At 45.1% G+C, this 14,209-nt stretch overlaps 1 protein-coding gene across 1 annotated transcript in view; it reads left to right on the forward strand.

Annotated features, from left to right (window-relative positions):
- Window positions 1–14,209, forward strand: part of LOC133444255 (RNA polymerase II elongation factor ELL) — a 27,571-nt gene continuing 13,362 nt past the window's right edge. The window contains exons 1-2 of the mRNA XM_061721881.1: window positions 1–162; window positions 4,615–4,662. Of these exons, the coding sequence (XP_061577865.1) occupies window positions 25–162; window positions 4,615–4,662 (186 nt within the window). The 5' untranslated portion in view covers window positions 1–24. The remainder of the gene's footprint in view (window positions 163–4,614; window positions 4,663–14,209) is intronic.

Genomic DNA, 14,209 nt, shown 5'->3' on the forward strand with positions numbered 1-14,209 from the left:
CGCCAGCGGGCTTCAGTTGTAGAAATGGCAGCGCTGAGAGAGGAGCGTCGCTACGGGCTCTCCTGCGACAAAATCCACAAAAACAGCCCGAGTCAAAGTCTTTATCACGTCAAACTCACTGACACCGCCATCCGGACCCTGGAAGCCTACCAGAACGTCAAGGTAAGGCGAATCCTCCGCTCCAACTTCAGCCCCATCGCCTTTCTCCTGCCCAAGTGTATATTTTCTTGTTTCTTTATCGTCTCCCAACTCCGGGAACTGCTTTTAAAGGGGGGGATAAGTGAAAGGGTTCACATTGGGGGTAAAAACGGCGAAGTTTGGACACTTGGTAATGAAAAGCCGTCGAGAAAAGCGCTGGTTTGTGTTAAATGCAGCCCTGTGTAGTTTTCTCTGTCACAGTCTGGGCTGGTTTTATTTTGATGGGAGAGGGGGAAAATACTCTCATTAATTTAATAGGTTTCAATTAATCATCCGTCCGTGAATCATTAACACTTGATTTAAAAAAAAAAAGAAGTTCTGGATTTTAAAAACGTCTTGTTATTTACAAAAATCCCCCCAAGCAGCTTGTTATTTGTGTCTTGTGCTTTAAACGCCGCGTTTGTTTCTTTCTTTATTTGCGCACACGTGAAAATCATTGAAAAGACAGGCACGTTTAGATAATACTGTAATTTAATGTCTGTAAAAAGCCATGTAGCTAAATGCTCTGGGGACCAGATTAATGAAGACGCTTCAAAGCAAATTATTTGACTCAGAATCGTTTTTATTGTCTTTATGCTCCATTAAATTAGACTGGGATAATTTAGTCCGTCCACATTGTTTTTTCCCCCTTTTCTGTCTTTCTTTCTTTCTTTTTTCTTTTTCCAAAGCAATGATTGATAAGACAGTTAGTGCCACAGTTATGACTGAAGGGAGGAGGAGGCTCATTTACTGGAGTCTCTTTTTTTTTCTTTTTTTTTTTCCGGCTGTCAAAACAAATAAGTCTATTTGCGTGAGCGCCACAGTCCCGAGCCAGGCTAAAAGGGGACTGGACCGGGGCTCGGCGGTCCAGCTGTGTAGTAAAAGGTTTTCTTCGGTGGCAGGGCTCTGCAAGTCGCCGCCGGGCTCTGGTGTATTGTTGTTTTGTGCCCTTTAAGCCTGAATTATGGTTCTGCGTTAAATCGACGCAGAGCCTACGCCGTAGGGTTACGGCGTAGCCGTGTGCGTCGCCGCGTACCATACGCCGTAGGCTCTCCGTCGATGTAACGCGGAACCATAAATCGGCCTTTACGCGCCTGGAAGCCCGCCCATCTCCGGAGCCCATTGGCCCCTGAAGCAGAGGGTGAACTCCGGAGCTCTCCCAGCCTTGACAGCTTCCTCCAGGCCACAGCTCAAGTTTTCCAAGTCAAAAGACCACCCCAGAAAATACCGGTTGAGACCGCTGGACTCCCACTGTGGCCAGGGGAGATTTTGCCCTCAGGAGCTTCAACTGGAGAGTTTTCTGCCCATCTAGGTGGTAAAAATAGGGGCCTGTGAAACATCGAACAAAACTTGTTTTATACATGAAACTATATCAAATTTGTGGATATTGTGGGCTATCAAACAGCGCAAATAATGTTCAAAGCAAAAAATGATCTGTTACCAACAAATATACAGAAATTATTTAGTATTCATGAGGGAAGATATGGTTTAAGGGGCAAAAGTAATTTTAATGTCACATTAATACGCACAAACAGGAAAGGTTTTTGTGTTTCAGTCAGCGGGTTGAGGCTATGGAACAAGTTTTCAATGGAATTAAAGCAATGTCCAAATATTAAACCGTTTAAAATAAAATACAAAGATATTATTTTTCAGAGGTACAGGGATGAGCAAAATGCTTGGGTGCAATGATACAGTGTTAATTTTTTATTTATCTATTTTTATCCTTATTTTCTTACACTAGTCAGTAGCTTATGTTGCTACAATGTTTTTATTGTCTTGTTTTGATTGTTTTTGTTTTTTTATTTTTATTTATTTTTATTTTTTTATTATGTTTGCATAATGTTATGTTCGCATGTGTTAGCTAGTCATATTTAAGGAGAGGGGGTGAGAGTTTATAAGTTTTACTTCTTCTCACTCCCTTTCGAATATGTACTTTGTTATGTCTCATGTTAAGACGATTGTCTTATTTTCTTTTTTTTTTATATGATTCATATTCGAAATAAACACTACTACTACTACTACTATCAAGCTTGCATAAAATAGATTTTACAACTAAAACATATATCTGACAATTAGTTTCTCAATGTAATGTTAGTATTTAAAATCAAATGAACACCAACCAGGTAGCATTTAAGAGCAGTACCAAAGATATTTTTACATGTCAAAATATAAGCTTCAATTTCACTTGAGGGAATATTTGATTACTTTTAGGAAGTGTCATCGACCTCTCGCGGTCTCCGTAACGTTGGACTCCCATGTCGGTCGTGGTGGCAGAGAGGACTAAAGTTTGGCCTGTGCCTGAGTGTTGAATGGGTGGTGAATGTGCACGTTAAGCCGTGCCTTACTCTGATGTGCATCTCTGGCACAGTTGTAATGAGGGGGCTCACTGCATCACCACGGCAACGCTCGGCTGACGTGCCTTTACCGAACCATAAACAATAAGTCAAATTTCCTCCTGCTTGCTACTGAAGTGAGCTGTGTGCTTTAAAACAGGCCCAACCCCTGTACGATTTCAGCGTCTGGCACTGACTGTACAGCTCTAATCTGATTGGCCAACTAGGATTGAAGCTTGAAAAGTTGAAAATTCCCAAAACGACCCCGAATGACACACTCGTGTCCGCTTTCGGCCGGTTAGCATTGGGTTTTCCTGGTTGACCTTGTTCCGTTACACGCAGAGATTAGCACAACTTCCACCAGAATATGAAAGGTCTGGTTTGAGTTTAGCCGATCGAAGATGTTTACATGCATTTTAATACCAAACTTAGTCATAGTAATGCAATAATTTGATTCTTTTTTTTTTCACGAATACTCAAAAAAGTGGCCTAATCTCCACTTTTTTGTGGGGGGAGCCAAATTTGCTAAAATTGCTAAAAATTAAATGTAATTTTATGCTGTTTAAAAGAACAAGCTATTTTGGAGGGGGGTGTTATATCGGTTGCTCATCCAAACAGTTGATGCTTCACTTATTTTCAACTATTTGCCTCGGGTCAATGGGCGCGCCATCCATCAAAGTCGAGACTAACTTTTTTACTTTCAAGTGATGCTGATCTATGCCAGTTTTGACCAAGTTCTTCATGTGACCGTCCGTGATTTGTGGATTTTGCCGCGGCAGTTTTCGGCACGTGAGCAACGAGGATCACATACCCCGGCCTATGCTCTCGCTTCGACGGAGGAAAAACAAGGATTGTGCTTCCGATGATCCAGCTGATGGAGATTAAAAATAAATCCCGATTTAAAAAATTTTATTTGTATTTTTTCACAACTTATTGATAAACCACACATAAAATCATTGCAAGTGGTCCAACATGCGTAAATGCAAACGTCGCGCCATTTTCTCCGGGGGGCGGACCCAGAAAGTCCGTGGATGAGGCCCTGTAGAAACATAGCAGCTAGTCTCCGGCAACATTCACAGTGAAGGAACGTAATCTCTTTTCTCTATACTTGTTTCCTGCTCAGCCTCTTCTGTTGTTGATTCAATCAGATACATGCGGTGCTGATAACAACACAAAAAATGGTCTTGCGGGAGCGTTGCCCGCCACTCTGAATGCGGTTTAAGGGAAACAAAAGTTTCCCCGCCGTATTTTTCCACCGTGTCCCGCCCCAGCTGTCAGTCGTTGCCCCGTATCCCTCTCTGGCATCTCCAGCTGTAGTGCATCTCCAGCTGAAATCTACTGCTGTGAAGTGTTTGTGTGAACAGCAGCTGTGGAAAGTCCGGGCCGTGCACAACAACACCAGTGTTTGTGAAAATGGCAAACCTGCGGGTAGATCGCCATTGCAACACAAAATGATGAATCAGTCCGATAGTCTTGATGTATCGTCTTCACTGAAATATTTATATTGAGTGAAGTGAGCTGAGCAACTTTTAAAATCTGTTAGAAACATTACACATTTTAATATTAAAGGCTGATTAAGGAAATCACAGCACTCCTCAGTGGGGAAGGTGTTTCCCCTAAACTATTAATAATAAACCACAGCTGTCAATCACAGACAGACGTGTATATTACCTTTCATGATAATCACATTGTTCACATAGTTCATAGCATAATCACAGGGTTTTGGCGTCCAGCCCTGCAGCCTGGAGGACTCATCTTCACTTAAGTCCTTTAGATAGTAGATCAGCTGAAATTGCTCGTCCGCACGTAAAGATGGCACGAGCAAAAATGTCTGAATAACTGTATACTCTCCTCTTTGCATCGGAGCCCCCTGAAACCCTTGACCTATAAACGTACTTATGATTGCTAGTTATGGTGTTTTAATGATCAAAGTTCACCAGCCCTCGTTTCGTCGAGCCCCACTGCTTTTATTGTGGGGAGAAACCGGCGAGAGGGCCTGAATAGTGGCGGTATCTTTGCACTTATAACATATGAGCTGTTTACTGGATTTGTGAATCAAATTTCTTCTTTCTCCCTCCCTTTCTCTCTCTCTTTCTCTCCTCAGACATCGCTCTCAAATCAGCCAGCGATATGCTTCAAGGGGAGCCAGGGGGTAAGATATTTTGCATATTCTCCCTAATCTCTCAGAAGTCGAGCACTAATACAGTCTGATTTTACACGGACTTCCTCTGGACGTCTTGTTGGACGTCAGTGGGGGGATGCAAGTGTTGATGGGAGCGTGGGCTTTCGTTACCATGGACTGCTTCATTTTCGGTGATCCACAAAGAAAATATGGCTGCTATTAATGCAACGGCAGCTCACGGCCCGGGGGAACGGCTTCATTAATTTTCCTCTGTAACGCTCCTTTGTGCCAGATATCCTTTACTGAATGCATCTCTGCGGCAGGTACATGGCATGAACACACCCCACCTTAGCACTGAAAGCGAGAGGGCATTCCTTCAGAGCGGCTGCAAAGAAAGCCGCCTCTGTCCGGCCAGATTAACCGGGTCAGTATTACAGCCTCTCCGCCTCTGCTGCCCCTGGTAGGTTACTACATTTTAACCACACAATCGGCTCCGTCTATAAGGAGCTGCTCTAATCCCCGCAAGAGCCGATTGCATTGACGAAAGTGACTTTGCTCTGTATACAAATACAAGGCCCTGTGTGCTCGCACGGGCCCTGGAAGCCCAGAGACGGGGTGCGCTCACCGCCTCCGGCTGCTCGCCGGCTTACTGGGTCATGCTCACTACTGGGGAGGCTTTGTTCTGCGGAGGGGGGAGGAGGTAGGGGGAGTTGGCAAACCCCGGGGAGCCCCCCGTGTCTCCGTGCTTGTTGTCTCTGTGTAGACATGAAAGATCTCAAACACAAGAATGGCACGCTAGCACTGGAATTTATTTTAATGCATGAAATGCACGAAAGCTTTAAAAAGACAAATATGTAAAACGTGTAATGAGACACGTGTGAAACGAGCGGCAGATTAACCTGCTTATACGACATTAAATGAGGGCAGTTTTAAGTGCGCTTTAATCACTGAATAGGATTTGGTGATAATATCTTGGCTTTCATATTACATTTTTAAAAATTGCATTTTCAAGCTTTGGCTCCTTCCTCCCCATCCAACTGTCGTCCTGAAGCTGGACGATTGGGCATTTAATGAGATAACTACAGCCGCCGCTGGCCAGGGGGGTTGGGGGTTGGGGGGGGGGGGGTCAGATTAAGCCATTAGCAGAGAGAGGATGCTGCCGTACAACAGTATCTGTGTCAAGGTTGAGGAGTTTTGACGTAACAGATGTTGGTACCTGATAAAGACGCCCTTGCAAGACTTTCTTCTTGGAGTTCAATAGGTCATGTGACCACTTGACGGCTGCCAACAGTGGAGCTGGATCACAAAAACCACAACTGCTTCTTTTTGATCACCGCCCTTGCCGGCTCATGTCACATTTCCTGTAAGGGGGCACTCGCAGGGCCACAAAAACCAGAGGAATTCTTCAAATCACTGTCTTGGCGCCACTCCAGGGCTCAGTGGTGTCGGCTCTGGGGCGGTGGGGCGGGGGAGAGACAGCGGTCCTATCAAGAAATAGCACGCTGAGGTTTTCAGCTTTTTTCTCTCTGCCCCTGCAGCATTTAGCCCCGCTATTGTAAACCGTGCTCGCAAAACTTGTAATCACGCAATGAGGGACACAAGCACCCGGAGGTTTGGTATTAAAGACAAATTAAAGCAAACCTTCACTTTTTCTCATTTAGGTGGGTTAAACAGCCTTTAAACTCCTCTACACTGGAGGAATTTGAACCCAAATGGGTTTCAAGCGTAGAGGGAAAAAAGAAATAAGATTCTGGATTACTTTGAAATCACAGGGGATTAAAAATACTTTCAGAGCAGTCTGGGTTCCCATGGCCTGGAATTTCACATCCTAGTGCTTATTTTCCTTTGGCGCTCTGGTAACACCGCCTGCTTGTTGGCATGATCTATATCCATTTAGTAAGAAAAGGACCTTGTGCCTCGGTCTCATCGAGCAGATCCATGCTGTTCGGGGTTTATTGGAGGGGAAATCTAAATCGCCTGCTGAGATGAGACGCTGCTTGTTATTTAAAAGCTCGTACTTCTCATATTTACTCATATTTCCTGATGGCTTTACCTATTCATAAGTAGAACTTGCTGAAATAACCCGTCGTAAATGACACAGAGAAGTTTTTTGCCCCCCGGGTCCAAGATTGTACTCCAGCATTGAATAAATGTTTTATGATCCTAATATTGTGCTGGTAAACACGGACATTACGTTTAAATGGCGTATGTTGCGCTGTGTCAGGTGTTATATCGGTTTAATTTCCTTCATGGTTCATAAAAGTTGAATTGCGGCGGCCAGACTACTTGTTTTTGTTTACGGCCCTGTCTGTTTTTATGTGCACAGCTGTCACATAAAGGCAGCAGTGTGGGATGGGAGGGGGGGGGGTGTCGAGGTGCTTTTAAAGATATTCTGATGACGACTGTGTGTGAAGGCGCAGCTTCCCCTGGGCCCCCCCCCACCTGCCCCCTTGATTATTGTGCCGTTTCACCTCATGCTTTGGCTGAATCCTTGGGAGGCATCGGGGCCTCCATCTCACACATGGCTGCTCCGACTCTACCCCCGCTCTGCCTCGCGCTCGCACCGAAAATACGCTTTTTTTTTTCCACTGTGCAACTGTGTACGTGTGCATGCACACATCACTTTTCTTCTTTTTTTTCTTCCCCCTTTTTTTTCCTCTGGAAGCTAATTAGAATAACAATAACAGGAATGCGGTCTGAGAGCCGTCCTCTCCCAGTGGCATGGCAGCGAGAGGGAGAGCTGTCCCACATGTTCCTGAAAGGGCACACGCCACTTTATTCATCCAGATGTGTCGAGCGAGGCCAGCGTCCCTGCGTGTTTTCTGCTCGCCCGAGGCCCGCCGCGTTGCTGCAGATGCATCTGGCTTCGGCATTTCAAGATCACACGGCGTATTTTAGGAACACGTCTCATGAGATGCTGTAGTTAAGGAGGACTTTTGATTAGTTGGCTCCTTTGTTCTTGTGAGGGGGCACAATTGTGAGTCCGCCAGTGATTTAAAAGTAGTTTACGGTTACAACAGAGATGTTAAGTAGCAGAGATCATTGGCACAATATGGAGGGCAAACGTGATGATATAAATATATACTGTAAAGAATACGAGACGTGGGGGACTGAGGGGTCTTCGCCTGATATCAGACACGGTCGGCCACTTTCACCCCGGCCCACCGTGTCTGATTTCAGGCATTCAAGGCGGGACAGATGTGTCTTTGTTGTGCGTTTATGTCATGTTTGTAAGTACAGAGGGGGTCGAGGTCGGCGGTGCCGCTGAGCGACGGAAGGAGCCGCGGAGCAGACTCGCCGGGAAACACTTGTTTGTGAGGAAGAACCTGTTGCCATCAGCTGATTTGTAATAATAAGCGCACACTGATTCGAGGACGAGCAGCCCGTGAATATAAAAAGACTTAAAATGATTCATCTTTTTCATAAACACATAATTAACTTTTATATTGTTTTCATACACTTGTACATTCAGTGTTTTTGAAAAAAGCAAACAACTGGAGCAGATTCCCCGTCAGTGTGAGGATTAAAAACTAACATTCATTATTTATTTTCTGAGTTCAGCGGGAAGTTGACGCCTGAAGCGTGCGGACCCAGTGACTCGTGGCCCATTTGCATTCGGGTTTACAGTTTGAGAGCCTACTCTCCCCTGTGCCAAATCCAGGGAGCATTTAAATAAGTCATTCATACTTCAGATCTGCTGCTGATAGAGCCTTTATTTTGAAAAAAAGAAGCATATCTTAAATGCGTTGGCTTGACAGTTACAGTTTACTACACAAGCAGGAGAGATTGTGTGAATGAAGAGATTCTCCCATGTGGATTCATTTGTAAAGCGAATAATTAGAGGAAATCTAGCACCATTCATTTATTCATTACATCACCCAGTGTTGGACCGCTGTACTCAACTGTGTTTTTCTTCAGAACCAGTGTCTTACAAACGCCTTTCTGCCTTTATGAAAGCTGCTGTGGTCCAAATGTTGACCAGCATTTATAAATGCTGCTAAAACAGGATTTTTACCTGCTGTTTTGAGTGGGATCTATAAAAGCTGATACTGAAACATCCAGCAGTGTTTATTGGTGATGATGCCAACACTTTTATATTTGTATTGAATTTGAGACTTTCGCTGTAACAGATGCTACAAAAAGTGGGAAAATTTAATGTAATACTTAATGCACTAAAACCTTTAGCATCTTCATGTTGTGTTATGTGCTTCATTTACTTTTGTAATTTTGTTTTCACTAAACTAGATGAATTATCCTTCTAAGTGGATAATTGCCGTGCCGTAAGTGCCGTAGCCTAGCGTGCACCCAGAAATGCAACTATATGTTCAGTCAACGTGGACCTCAACAAATATAATTGTCTGCTGACGTCCTTCGTTGTATTTCCTGCTGCTAATTCTTCGTCATTTTTAAGCCAATTTAAAACTTGGAGAAGCTTCATATGCACGCGGCTCCAGTCTCACATGGGAGGAGGAGTCACTGCAGTTCCTTGACTGACCAGTAGAGGCCGGCTGCCATGTTAAATGTCCAACTTTAAAGCAGAAAGAAACATATTTACAGCCTGGTTCAAACAACCTTTTTGGTATCAAAAGTTTGATTTCACATCCATGACAGTTCTGAGAGGGGTGATTTATTTGTTTTTTTTTTTACCACGTCTGGAGAGTTTATATAAAGCATTAAATGCATTTATAATATAATTGATTTGCAGTTCAGCCAATAGCTAGCCGTTAGGACTTCCTCATTCGTTATCTTCATGCTACCGCGCCTAGCCAAGCCCCCACCCGTTTGTATCCCTATCAGCTTCTCCAGCAACATGGCTGCGCCCCGTATAACGCAGAACGGGCTTCAGCATTCACCAATGGGTCACGTGACCGAATGCTTCGTCCATTGTTTTAGAGTCTATTTTTGAATTGCTTGGTGACAAACAACAATACACATGTTGGCGACGGGGGTAGCTTAAATCTTATTTAACTCCAGTAGGGATCTGAATATGATGATGCCAAATGACAAAAAAGGCTTATATTCACATGTCTAAATTTGCAATTCACTTCACTTGTATTCACGACAGTCACCTCAAAGCACCTTGCACATACATTTTGAGTTAAATATTGCAGAATTTAGTCCAAATCATATATCAACTTGGTTCCGTTAATTTTGATGCATGCATTATTCATATACCTATATAGTCCAGTTGAATCCAAACCACAAAGACGTTCACAGATTTCAGGAGAGGAGCGTTGACGAGTTGAAGCTGGCTGTCGGGGAAATCTAAAAGGCTTTTCTTGTTGTCGTTTGGCTACACTTAAGGCTGCTTCTGGCACCGTGCTCTGGTCATCTGTAAAATGAGCAGGATGACACGTGTTTTGGTAGAATGGTGAAACTTTGACTCCATTATAATCTGCCCCGGATAGCAGTTGGGGCATATCGAATGTCATTTGGCTGAACTTTTCAATTCTTCGAAGCAGAGCGAAGTCTGGGCAGGGCGAAACACAGAGCGGTCGGTGGGCCATCTGAGGTCTCTAACTGTAACCAGCAGTAAAGGGGAATGTCCTGACTCTCCAACGCTTTTACCGTCAAGGATAAGAGGGTGAACGCATTAGCAGAAGACCGCAACGTTCAACTCATCTCATTAAAAAGTGAATATTTTCTTTCATTTTACACACTGAAATGAAAGAAAACCGTGACCTAACTCTTCTTTACAATATAATTGCTGGGTTTTCCGTGCCGTCTCCATCCATCACTGTATGAAGAAGAAGGCACTTGGGAGGAGGGGACGGGGACAGGGGGATGTAAGGGTTGGGGGGACAGCGTTTGTTGAGGATGACGGATTAGCCACAGCTTCCTGGAATAAGACTGATTCTGCCTGGCATAACAGGCAATACCTTGGGGGTGGCGCGACAGTTGCCCATCCCCAACTCCCGTCAGTCCCAACCCCCCCCCCCCCCCCCCCCTGCTTTTCCTTTTCCTGTATCTACCAACCCCCCTCAACGAGCAGATCCTCCAGCAATGCCATCATCTCCATCTAAGCTCACTGAAAGCCAACTCTAATAGGTCTAAAACATGTGTTGTGTGCGTTTTTAATGGCCGCATCACAGCAGAGTCGCAGATCGTGATGTCCGAAGCACGAAGACGGCGAATGGGAATAATTGATTTCACATAATTAATTTCTTGCCGACGCCGTCAACATCAGTGCACTTGCTTGGCTGCACGTGTCACTGGAAGATGGCTGGGGTTTTTTTTTCTTTCTTTCCCTTAGGTCTGGGGGGGTGGGGGGGTATCCCAATATCCCAAGACTCCAAGGCGTAATTTGAGAGTAACGCATCTACCTAACTAAGAAAATTAATCATATGACACTTGCTCCAGTCAGGATCCATCCCCCTCTCCACATTCCTAGAGGTAGACTATTTAGGGCCATCCTTCATGCACGGGCTCTACTGGGAGTCACCGCCACCCCCATCCCCTCCGTGCACACACTAAACCACCACCCCCCCCTCAATCCCTCCCTTTACCACGCAACAACACACAGCCACACGTCCCTGCTGTTCATGAATAATCCAGGCAGCCTGACAGGCCATTGCACTCAGCTTTGTGGGGGAAGAAGCTAGAACAAAAGACGGGCAGCTCACAGAGCAGCTATGGCTGAGTAGGCTCAGATGAGGAGACAATGGTAACTAGTGTCAGTACAGACAGGGGCAGGAGGCAAAGACTTCAGAGTAAATCACATATCCAGGCGCCCGCTCCCATCTCAGGGCTGCCATGCCAAATACCAGAGCTTCCCTTCTTGCCTTCGTCTGCAAAGCAAAGACTAAGAAAGAGGCAGAAGGAGACAGAAACTATCCTCTCATCTTTCCCTGCAGATGTTTGGCTTGGACTTCATGAAAACACAGGACCAGCCAAAAGTAGCTCTCATTAATACACTGCTTTTTCCTCCTTCCTTCAAAACGGCAAGGGTTAATAACTCTGTTTCACCCTCATTAAAGATGAGCTGTGAAAAACAAACAAAAAAAAAACTGTCTGGAAGAGTTACAGATGAAGTTTTACAGAGGCACCACCTATGGAGCTCTTTGTCCTCGCCCAGCCGGCGAGCCCCCTTCCAGGTTCCGGTCCGGTTCACACCTTAAAGCAGCTTGAAAGTATTTGACATCTCCAAACACACTGGGCCTGGATTAGCAGATGTAGCTGGGCTGCAGCCACAGAGGAGGTTATTGTATTAGCCTGAGCACTCCTTGGGAGGGGGTGGGGGGTGGGGGGGGTTGCCTTTTGGTTGCTCTGTGGCCGTCGTTAACTTGTGCCATAATAACCAGAAGCATAACTGCACACAGCTCTCGCTTCAAGACCAAATCAACAGATTTATTGACTCAACAGTTGTAATTAAATAAATGATTTTGTTTACTTATTTATAGTTGTTTTTGTTTTTTTTTTAACAGAAGAATCAGAAAAAAATAATTTTAATACAACTGATATCTTGCAGATGGTTTTTCTTTTTTTTTTTTCACTTTTTAAGTGCGATTAAAATACTTGAATGCAACCCGCCGGTACTTGAAATGTGATTACTGGACTGGATCCTGTTACCTGCTGCTTTCTCTGAATTATTAGCTGAACCTGAAGCTCCGTTTGTCTTTTCTTCTTAAGCGTTTCTTTTTGTTCCTTCATTGACATCTGTATGGGACAACTCCAAAAGAGTGACCGATAACAGCCCCTCAGCTGATGTTAAATCTTAGCCGTTAGCGAGACGTTTAACCTCAACCCTGCATGTGACCTCGGAGTGAGGCTCCTTATGCTTAAAAGAGACAAAAGGGCATCTCTCTCAAACACACACACACACACACACACACACACACACACACACACACACACACACGAGCCTTAGGGGATCAGGCCAAAGCCTCTGAGTGGAGATGTCCATGACTCAGCGTCTCTCTGTAAATCTACACCTTTTTGCTTGACTGACAGCAGCTCCAGGACAACAAACCTGTTTGAACAAGATGAGTCTTGATCAAACGCATCAGAAGTGAGAGTCGATCCCGTCAGGGTGGGTGGTGGGAGAGCGAAGCGTCCTGTAGACAGTTGCACACGGCGAAGCTCTGACTGCAGATGCTGCAGGTGCTGACTGAGCGCTACCTGCTGCTGGCAGGTAGCGCTCAGTAAAAATAGCACGCGCTGACCTGGTAACACGATCGGGGGTGCGTTATCTCCCAAGAGCAAAGGTAAACCATTACTGTCACGTCAGACAAACATTTTTAAAAAGAAAAAAGGGCAATTTAAATCCTAATCCTGACGGCCAGATTAAAGCATAGACTTTTAACGCCTTATATTTTACGACTTTTATTGTTCAAATCCAAGTAATTCAATGGGGAAAAAAGGACGACAAAGACGCGGCTTAAGTCGGAGGACACGCCCCGTTCATGACATGAAAAGTTGTGTGTTATAGGCTCAAAAATTCCCAGGTTATTTGTTATTTCCCACACATTCCTGTTAGTTCCCATGGAAAGTTTCTAACCTTGGGAGTTCCCAGAATTCCACAGCCCTGCTGGTGACAATCCACGTCCACGTTGGTCTTTGAAATCATCTTGGAGCACGTCAACACCAGAAGCAAATAAAAAAAACAAACACTACTTTTCCAGTGGCGAGAACTGATTCCCATTTAACCTTTTTATTACAATTACAAATCAGTTTGACTCGGTTTTTCTTTCACTTACACTTCCAACATGTTAATTTCTGCACTCCAGAGGCTTTTGTTTCATGGTGCGCTAACTCCTCTATCTCCTTCATTTCGAGGCTTTCTGTAAAGCGAACGGGCCCCCCCCTGGATCCAACTATCCCTCTGCAGCGGAGCGTCATGTGCCTGACTGTTACTCTGCAGCACCTTCAGGGCTGCACTTCAGGTCCTCATATTAGCCGGAGAGGCTCTACTTGAGGAGTCGGGCCTGGGGACTAACGGGTTAAATAACATATGGGTATGAAAGCTGGAGAAGGAAGCTGTGAATAAAGTGTGTGTGTGGGGGGGGGTGCCCGACCTCTGAGCAGTCTGACCCGGGTGACATTGATTAGAATTAGAATATGAAGTGTGCACGGTGGCATAGATAGGGGTGACAGGCAAGTCTAATGAACGGCTGGAGGGGGGCTCCTAATGTTGCATTCATGTGAAAAGAGGCGACATGGTGGCACAGTTGCAATGCCGAGTGTAAATGTGGCTCTCGCCTCAACACAAACCTTCGTTCCGTCTTATGTGAACAACAGATTAAACAACACGCCTTTTTAAAATGTTTTAACAAACTTATTCTTCTTCTTTACTGTCAGAGTAACAGCCCCCGCCCCTGCGACGCGGCTCAGTTGATGCTTCCCTGATTGATCGTCACTAATTAGCGTAAACCTCACAGCAGACGTACGCCGGACCCTCCTCTACCGCATCATGTTAACAGTCGGGCGTAAATAGGTCAGAATCAACCGTCAGCTGCGTCTCAAGTGTCCCCGTTCTTGTGGCCGCGCTGCGGTCCGCGTTGACATGGGCGGACTTGTGCACATGAGGGAGCGCTGGAGGCGGATGGGGGTAGGGTGGATGGCATTAGGTTGAGGTGGG

This window comes from Cololabis saira, chromosome 5, assembly GCF_033807715.1.
Source record: "Cololabis saira isolate AMF1-May2022 chromosome 5, fColSai1.1, whole genome shotgun sequence".
In the NCBI taxonomy this organism is placed as follows: Eukaryota; Metazoa; Chordata; class Actinopteri; order Beloniformes; family Belonidae; genus Cololabis; species Cololabis saira.